This window comes from Procambarus clarkii, chromosome 59 (assembly GCF_040958095.1).
Source record: "Procambarus clarkii isolate CNS0578487 chromosome 59, FALCON_Pclarkii_2.0, whole genome shotgun sequence".
In the NCBI taxonomy this organism is placed as follows: Eukaryota; Metazoa; Arthropoda; class Malacostraca; order Decapoda; family Cambaridae; genus Procambarus; species Procambarus clarkii.
This window is the reverse complement of record NC_091208.1, coordinates 27,838,365-27,848,420: the sequence shown is the minus strand read 5'-3', so window position 1 is coordinate 27,848,420 and position 10,056 is coordinate 27,838,365. Positions and strand designations below refer to the sequence as shown.

Genomic DNA, 10,056 nt, shown 5'->3' with positions numbered 1-10,056 from the left:
GAGTTATACCAGTGGTAGTGAGGTACACTAAACATTGTGTCAGGGGAGAGTTATAGCAGTGGTAGTGAGGTACACTAACATTGTGTCAGGGGGAGAGTTATACCAGTGGTAGTGAGGTACACTAACATTGTGTCAGGGGAGAGTTATAGCAGTGGTAGTGAGGTACACTAACATTGTGTCAGGGGAGAGTTTACCTGGTAGTGAGGTACACTAACATTGTGTCAGGGGAGAGTTATAGCAGTGGTAGTGAGGTACACTAACATTGTGTCAGGGGAGAGTTATACAGTGGTAGTGAGGTACACTAACATTGTGTCAGGGGGAGAGTTATAGCAGTGGTAGTGAGGTACACTAACATTGTGTCAGGGGAGAGTTATACCAGTGGTAGTGAGGTACACTAACATTGTGTCAGGGGAGAGTTATACCAGTGGTAGTGAGGTACACTAACATTGTGTCAGGGGAGAGTTATACCAGTGTAGTGAGGTACACTAACATTGTGTCAGGGGAGAGTTATACCAGTGGTAGTGAGGTACACTAACATTGTGTCAGGGGAGAGTTATACCAGTAGTAGTGAGGTACACTAACATTGTGTCAGGGGGAGAGTTATACCAGTGGTAGTGAGGTACACTAACATTGTGTCAGGGGAGAGTTATAGCAGTGGTAGTGAGGTACACTAACATTGTGTCAGGGGAGAGTTATACCAGTGGTAGTGAGGTACACTAACATTGTGTCAGGGGAGAGTTATAGCAGTGGTAGTGAGGTACACTAACATTGTGTCAGGGGGAGAGTTATAGCAGTGTAGTGAGGTACACTAACATTGTGTCAGGGGAGAGTTTATACAGTGGTAGTGAGGTACACTAACATTGTGTCAGGGGAGAGTTATACAGTGGTAGTGAGGTACACTAAACATTGTGTCAGGGGAGAGTTATACAGTGGTAGTGAGGTACACTAACATTGTGTCAGGGGAGAGTTATACAGTGGTAGTGAGGTACACTAACATTGTGTCAGGGGAGAGTTATAGCAGTGGTAGTGAGGTACACCTAACATTGTGTCAGGGAGAGTTATAACCAGTGGTAGTGAGGTACCACTAACATTGTGTCAGGGGAGAGTTATACCAGTGGTAGTGAGGTACACTAAACATTGTGTCAGGGGGAGAGTTATACCAGTGGTAGTGAGGTACACTAACATTGTGTCAGGGGGAGAGTTATACCAGTGGTAGTGAGGTACACTAACATTGTGTCAGGGGAGAGTTATAGCAGTGGTAGTGAGGTACACTAAACATTGTGTCAGGGGAGAGTTATAGCAGTGGTAGTGAGGTACACTAAACATTGTGTCAGGGGAGAGTTATACCAGTGGTAGTGAGGTACACTAAACATTGTGTCAGGGGAGAGTTATACCAGTGGTAGTGAGGTACACTAACATTGTGTCAGGGGAGAGTTATACCAGTGGTAGTGAGGTACACTAACATTGTGTCAGGGGAGAGTTATAGCAGTGGTAGTGAGGTACACTAAACATTGTGTCAGGGGAGTTATACCAGTGGTAGTGAGGTACACTAAACATTGTGTCAGGGGAGTTATACCAGTGGTAGTGAGGTACACTAAACATTGTGTCAGGGGGAGAGTTATACCAGTGGTAGTGAGGTACACTAAACATTGTGTCAGGGGAAAGTTATACCAGTGGTAGTGAGGTACACTAAACATTGTGTCAGGGGGAGAGTTATACCAGTGGTAGTGAGGTACACTAACATTGTGTCAGGGGGAGAGTTATACCAGTGGTAGTGAGGTACACTAACATTGTGTCAGGGGGAGAGTTATAGCAGTGGTAGTGAGGTACACTAAACATTGTGTCAGGGGAGAGTTATAGCAGTGGTAGTGAGGTACACTAAACATTGTGTCAGGGGAGAGTTATAGCAGTAGTAGTGAGGTACACTAACATTGTGTCAGGGGGAGAGTTATACCAGTGGTAGTGAGGTACACTAACATTGTGTCAGGGGGAGAGTTATAGCAGTAGTAGTGAGGTACACTAACATTGTGTCAGGGGGAGAGTTATACCAGTGGTAGTGAGGTACACTAAACATTGTGTCAGGGGAGAGTTATAGCAGTGGTAGTGAGGTACACTAAACATTGTGTCAGGGGGAGAGTTATAGCAGTGGTAGTGAGGTACACTAAACATTGTGTCAGGGGAGAGTTATAACAGTGGTAGTGAGGTACACTAAACATTGTGTCAGGGGAGAGTTATAGCAGTGGTAGTGAGGTACACTAAACATTGTGTCAGGGGGAGAGTTATAGCAGTGGTAGTGAGGTACACTAACATTGTGTCAGGGGAGAGTTATAACAGTGGTAGTGAGGTACACTAAACATTGTGTCAGGGGGAGAGTTATACCAGTGGTAGTGAGGTACACTAAACATTGTGTCAGGGGGAGAGTTATAGCAGTGGTAGTGAGGTACACTAAACATTGTGTCAGGGGGAGAGTTATACCAGTGGTAGTGAGGTACACTAAACATTGTGTCAGGGGAGAGTTATAGCAGTGGTAGTGAGGTACACTAAACATTGTGTCAGGGGGAGAGTTATACCAGTGGTAGTGAGGTACACTAACATTGTGTCAGGGGGAGAGTTATACCAGTGGTAGTGAGGTACACTAAACATTGTGTCAGGGGAGAGTTATACCAGTGGTAGTGAGGTACACTAAACATTGTGTCAGGGGGAGAGTTATACCAGTGGTAGTGAGGTACACTAAACATTGTGTCAGGGGAGAGTTATAGCAGTGGTAGGTGAGGTACACTAAACATTGTGTCAGGGGAGAGTTATACCAGTGGTAGTGAGGTACACTAAACATTGTGTCAGGGGAGAGTTATACCAGTGGTAGTGAGGTACACTAAACATTGTGTCAGGGGGAGAGTTATACCAGTGGTAGTGAGGTACACTAAACATTGTGTCAGGGGAGAGTTATAGCAGTGGTAGGTGAGGTACACTAAACATTGTGTCAGGGGAGAGTTATACCAGTGGTAGTGAGGTACACTAAACATTGTATCAGGGGAGAGTTATACCAGTGGTAGTGAGGTACACTAAACATTATGTCAAGAAAAAGGAGAAAGAAATAAGAGTAGAGGAAAGGTGAGGCGACGAGTCAATAAACTAAGCATATCAAATTAAGTCAGGTGAGAAAATCAGTAGGAGCCATAAGGAAGGTTCGAACCCGCACACTTGCTACTGCCAAGGCCACACCCTACACCAATACACTACGACATGGTCAAAAAGCAATGCAATATGGGATTCCACTGAATCCTCTAGGAGTCCTGAGGCTTCCACTACAACCCAGCCGGGGATATGACACATTGCCCCCTGGCACTCTGGCTCTGGTCCACCAGGTACTCCACCGCTTCTCTTCACCAGAATCACGTTATCACGGTGTGTCAGGGAGAAAATCAGCCAGAGAGGCAAACAGATATATTGAGTGACGGGCGGGTGGATGTACTCGTGGTACTCAGGAGTTACGGGCGGGTGGATGTACTCGCGGTACTCAGTAGTGACGGGAGTGTGGATGTACTCGTGGTACTCAGGAGTTACGGGCGGGTGGAAGTACTCACGGTACTCAGGGGTGACGGGCAGGTGGATGTACTCGCGGTACTCAGGGGTGACGGGCAGGTGGATGTACTCGCGGTACTCAGGGGTGACGGGCAGGTGGATGTACTCGCGGTACTCAGGGGTGACGGGCAGGTGGAAGTACTCGCGGTACTCAGGGGTGACGGGCAGGTGGAAGTACTCGCGGTACTCAGGGGTAACGGGCAGGTGGATGTACTCGCAGTACTCAGGGGTGACGGGCAGGTGGAAGTACTCACGGTACTCAGGGGTGACGGGCAGGTGGAAGTACTCGCGGTACTCAGGGGTGACGGGCGGGTGGATGTACTCACGGTACTCAGGGGTGACGGGCAGGTGGATGTACTCGCGGTACTCAGGGGTGACGGGCGGGTGGATGTACTCGCGGTACTCTGGTGGACTGATCCAGCACCACCTGGCCCCGGGGGGAGAGTGAAGCCCTACAGGTACTCCCGCTCACCGCCCATGCGGCCCCCGACCACAGTGGCGGCGTCTCTAGTAGATACAAAAGCTATAATGGCTAGGCTTCGGGTACTGTTGTTCTCCCAGGAAGCTTCTACAGTGTCCATTGTTGTGTTGTCACGTAGGTTCTATTGCAAGACTGTGTCATTAATTGCAAGTACCTTTTAAAGACCTGTATGTATGTATGTGTACAAGAATATGTATATTCCCTAGCTGTGTATGTATGTATGCTTTTTCTGAGTCTGGGTTATAGCGGTCAGCTGTGTAGCGTACTGACTCCCACATATCTTAACATATACCATTAAAACTGTCCCCCTTGTGTGAGCGTGCAGTACTCGTCCCTTGTTCTCGTACTCGTCTCGTTCAGCATAGGTGCTCAGTACCCTCAGCATGAGCTAAACACTAACATCACTCTGACTTTTCGCAGCGCTCAAGCTTTCATCCGTATACCTTTGTTCAACCTCTTACTGAACACACCTTCCTTAGCCACTATAACATTTTATATGCGAATCATACATGTCGTTATCACGTCTCCTCGATTACGTCTGTCTTCAAGTGTGGTGAGGTTAAGCTGCCTTTACCTCTTAATAACGCGTTCCTCGCAGGTCTGGTACGAGCCTCGTTAACTTTTTAGACTTTTTAGACTTTTCTAGACACCTCTAGACTTTTTCAAGTCTGTTTTTATACTTCTTTAGGTGGGGGGAAGGGGGGTTCCAGGCCGGGGCGACGTACTCTGGATCCAGCCTCACCTGAGTCATCTAAGGGGGGGGTTCCAGGCCGGGGCGACGTACTCTGGATCCAGCCTCACCTGAGGCATCTAAGGTGCTATACAGGCCTTCTCTAACACGTTTTTAAATTATATTCTTATGTATGCCAGTTTTGCCTCAGGTAATGATGTTATTGTGTTGAGGTGAGCCCCAAGTGATCCACAAAGATCACAAAGGTACTCACAGAACACAGGGGTACTCACAGAACACAGGGGTACTCAAAGAACACAGGGGTACTCAAAGAACACAGGGGTACTCAAAGAACACAAAGGTACTCACAGAACACAGGGGTACTCAAAGAACACAAAGGTACTCACAGAACACAGGGGGTACTCAAAGAACACAGGGGTACTCAAAGAACACAAAGGTACTCACAGAACACAGGGGTACTCAAAGAACACAGGGGTACTCAAAGAACACAGGGGTACTCAAAGAACACAAAGGTACTCACAGAACACAGGGGGTACTCAAAGAACACAGGGGTACTCAAAGAACACAGGGGTACTCAAAGAACACAAAGGTACTCACAGAACACAGGGGTACTCAAAGAACACAAAGGTACTCACAGAACACAGGGGTACTCAAAGAACACAAAGGTACTCACAGAACACAGGGGGTACTCAAAGAACACAGGGGTACTCAAAGAACACAGGGGTACTCAAAGAACACAAAGGTACTCACAGAACACAGGGGGTACTCAAAGAACACAGGGGTACTCAAAGAACACAGGGGTACTCAAAGAACACAAAGGTACTCACAGAACACAGGGGTACTCAAAGAACACAAAGGTACTCACAGAACACAGGGGGTACTCAAAGAACACAGGGGTACTCAAAGAACACAAAGGTACTCACAGAACACAGGGGTACTCAAAGAACACAGGGGTACTCAAAGAACACAAAGGTACTCACAGAACACAGGGGTACTCAAAGAACACAAAGGTACTCACAGAACACAGGGGTACTCAAAGAACACAAAGGTACTCACAGAACACAGGGGGTACTCAAAGAACACAGGGGTACTCAAAGAACACAAAGGTACTCACAGACCACAGGGGTACTCAAAGAACACAAAGGTTCTCACAGAACACAAAGGTTCTCACAGAACACATGGGTACTCAAAGAACACAAAGGTACTCACAGAACACAGGGGTACTCAAAGAACACAGGGGTACTCAAAGAACACAAAGGTACTCACAGAATACAGGGGTACTCAAAGAACACAAAGGTACTCACAGAACACAGGGGTACTCAAAGAACACAGGGGTACTCAAAGAACACAAAGGTACTCACAGAACACAGGGGTACTCAAAGAACACAGGGGTACTCAAAGAACACAAAGGTACTCACAGAACACAGGGGTACTCAAAGAACACAAAGGTACTCACAGAACACATGGGTACTCAAAGAACACAGGGGTACTCAAAGAACACAAAGGTACTCACAGAACACAGGGGTACTCAAAGAACACAAAGGTACTCACAGAACACAGGGGTACTCAAAGAACACAGGGGTACTCAAAGAACACAAAGGTACTCACAGAACACATGGGTACTCAAAGAACACAGGGGTACTCAAAGAACACAAAGGTACTCACAGAACACAGGGGTACTCAAAGAACACAAAGGTACTCACAGAACACAGGGGTACTCAAAGAACACAGGGGTACTCAAAGAACACAAAGGTACTCACAGAACACAGGGGTACTCAAAGAACACAAAGGTACTCACAGAACACAGGGGTACTCAAAGAACACAAAGGTACTCACAGAACACAGGGGTACTCAAAGAACACAAAGGTACTCACAGAACACAGGGGTACTCAAAGAACACAGGGGTACTCAAAGAACACAAAGGTACTCACAGAACACAGGGGTACTCAAAGAACACAAAGGTACTCACAGAACACAGGGGTACTCAAAGAACACAAAGGTACTCACAGAACACAGGGGTACTCAAAGAACACAGGGGTACTCAAAGAACACAAAGGTACTCACAGAACACAGGGGTACTCAAAGAACACAAAGGTACTCACAGAACACAGGGGTACTCAAAGAACACAGGGGTACTCAAAGAACACAAAGGTACTCACAGAACACAAGGAACCCAAAATTACTCATAATATAAAAACATCCCAAATGAAACATAATTAGAACTATTGTATATTATAATACTGGCAATAGTATTTTAACAAGAAAAACTAGTTACTTTAATATATTTATTGTGTTGATTACAGAGACAGAGACATTCACAACAGTGAAAAGCTCTATGGAATTGTGTGAAACTGTTTGGCTATCTTATGATGATTGTGCTGGTGAGGGGTTGAGATTTGGCTCTTTGGTTCCGCCTCTAAACCGTCAATCAAGTGGTGAACAGGTTCCTGAGCCTATTGGGCTCTATCATATTTACATTTGCATTTGGTAGACGCCTGTGTATGGAGTCTACCTCCACTACATCACTGCCTAATGCATTCCATTAGTTATCTACTCTGACAGTGACAAAATTCTTTCTAATTTCTTTGTGGCTCAATTGGGTACTCATTTTCTACCTTTATCCCCTTTGTGTAAGTAACGCCTATGTTAAGTAATCAGTCTTCAATTCCCCTGAGTATTTTGTACTTGGTAATCATGTCTCCCCTAACTCTTCTCTCCACCAGCAACGTGAGGAGCAATTCACACAGCCTTTCCTTGTAACTATCCTCATAGTTCAGGAACTAGTCTATTGGTATATCTCTGAACCTTTGGCTTCATCTTGTGCTTCACATGATATGAACTCCATGCTGAAGCTGCATATTTCAGGATTGGTCTGACATATGTGGAACAAAAGGTTCTAAATGATTCCTTGCAAAAATGTCAAAAGACAGTTCTGATGTTAGCCAGCCTTGTATATGTCACTGAGGTCATCCTTTTTATGTGTGGTTCAGGAGGCAGGTTTCCTGTTATATCAGCTCCTAAGCTCTTTTCTCTGTCCGTCTCTTGGAGGCCTTTGTCTGCTGTTTGGTACCTTGTGTCTGGCCTCTTCCTCTACAAACTCCTGCTACACAAACCTCAGCCTGTATATTCTAATTTCTAATAAGTGGATTAATTATACATAAATAGAAAATGATAAAAAAGGTAGTATATGCAAGAAAATATGTTGTAATTTTATGGGGGCCTGTCCGGGAGTTTCCTTAATTAATTGTAATTATCGGACTAAAATATACAGTAATAATTTTCTAAAAGTATTGGTATCCAGTCATAGGAGAGTAACCTTAGGAACTGTATGATAAGAAATAACTTCCAACATCAAAGTATGTAAGATTGAATATATATTTCAATTTGCAAAGCATTTAGGTGCCCGAAACGCTTTGCGTAATAGTGGCTTTAGGCATTTTTTTTTTTTTTTTTTTTTTTTTTTTTTATTTTTTTTTTATTATTTTCTACCACAGACGTGGCCACACATTTACAATGCTAACCAGCATATATACATTTTCTTCTGTCCTCCATGGACAGGGTTAGAGAAGTGTTAAACATACAGTTCAAGGGTTTATTGAACACTCAACCACAGAAGGTGATTCGGTGCTTTTAAAATGCTAAGCTAACCTACATACGTAAATACAAAGATACACAGATTTACGTACGCCCTACATAAAGTATTAGATGTGTCTTTTACATAGTGTCATTAATGTACATTCACAAAGGTGAAATGTAATTCTGATCAGCTTCCATATTTGCTTTATACCCATACATATACATACACACACACACATACACATACATATATACACACATACATGCATTCACATACATTTGTCTCATTTACCCTGACAGGGTGAGGTAGCTGATAAAGAAACTAGTGTGCAATTAAGCACTTAATCACTGAAGGTGATGAAGGTGCTTTTACAAGCTCAGGTTATATAGTTACATCACATACATACATTGTATGATTGATACATTACATGGTCAATTTTGGATACAAGTCCAATATATCATCAAGTGTTCCAGTACTCATATAGTAACTACAGAGTTCATACCTTAGCCCAGGAGGGCGAAAGTCAGTCAGTATGGGACATTCTACAATATAATGTTCAAGAGAGTGCATGTTTTCTCTTTCACAAAGTTGACACATTGTGTACTCGACATTTGGGTTTTGAGAAAGCTGCCAGATACGTCTATATCCCAGGCGTATTCTGGCCACTATAACATCACATTGCCGGGTTCTTGTTCTATTAGTCCCATATGTGAATGTCTCCTCACGATATCTATCATAATATAGATAGGTATATTTTAGGCATTAGGCTTTAGGCATTGTATGTACAGTACTAGCTCTATCTATAAACTCATCAATATTTGTATCACCCCTTGTATGTATGTACTTTACCTGAATAAACATTTGAATTTTGAATTTGAATTTGAATGTAGTGTGATGATGTGTTAGACGAGTATGTACAGAACTAGTCTAAAATATATGCCACCCTGCTCGAGACACCACATACTTATGGCAAAAAACGAATGATGGTCTTGTGGGTGAAAGTTTGTAGAGAGAAGTATGAACCAGCGACACACTATTAATTGGTACTGTTGTGTAACGAGTATGATGGAAGTGTGTAGCATGATGATGTCTAAGATGAGTCTGAATTGGTGTGTGGTGAGGGCAGTGTGTGTGTAGTGTGATGATGCATGTGATGAGTATGCAGTGTGAGATGAGTGTGTGCCTGAGACTAGAGTGAGAGTGCAGAAAGTGCTTGGACCAGGTGTGATTGAAGAGTGAGTGTGGTAAGAGCTTGTGTTAAGTGTGAGGTTAATGTGTAGGGTGAGTGCACTTACACTACACCTACATTCTCCAGGTAAGTGCATGATTAGCTTGCAAAGTGAAGGTGTTTATGTATGTGTGTGTGTGTGTGTGTGTGTGTGTGTGTGTGTGTGTGTGTGTGTGTGTGTGTGTGTGTGTGTGTGTGTGTGTGTGTGTGTGTGAGTGAATAGAGAACCATGGGGGGCGCCTGGCTGGAGTGATGGGGTGTTAGGGGGGGCAGGGGATGGGGAGGGATGGAAGGGGGAGAAACATCAAAGCTATTGATCTAACGACTACAGTTACTGTTGAACTACCACACTCTTGTCATGATGGAGTTGTGCTGTAGGAGTGTTGGTGCAGTGTTGCAGAGGTTCTGGAGCAGTGGTGCAGAGGTTCTGGAGCAGTGGTGCAGTGGTGCAGAGGTTCTGGAGCAGTGTTGCAGAGGTTCTGGAGCAGTGGTGCAGT

The 10,056-nt window shown here is 44.5% G+C and overlaps 1 protein-coding gene across 1 annotated transcript in view; it reads right to left on the bottom strand.

Moving 5' to 3' along the window:
• Positions 1-3,204: 3,204 nt before the first annotated feature.
• Positions 3,205-10,056, bottom strand: part of LOC138353765 (adhesive plaque matrix protein-like) — a 33,079-nt gene continuing 26,227 nt past the window's right edge. Inside the window, exon 3 of the mRNA XM_069307164.1 lies at positions 3,205-4,009. Coding sequence (XP_069163265.1) covers positions 3,205-4,009 — 805 coding nt within the window. The remainder of the gene's footprint in view (positions 4,010-10,056) is intronic.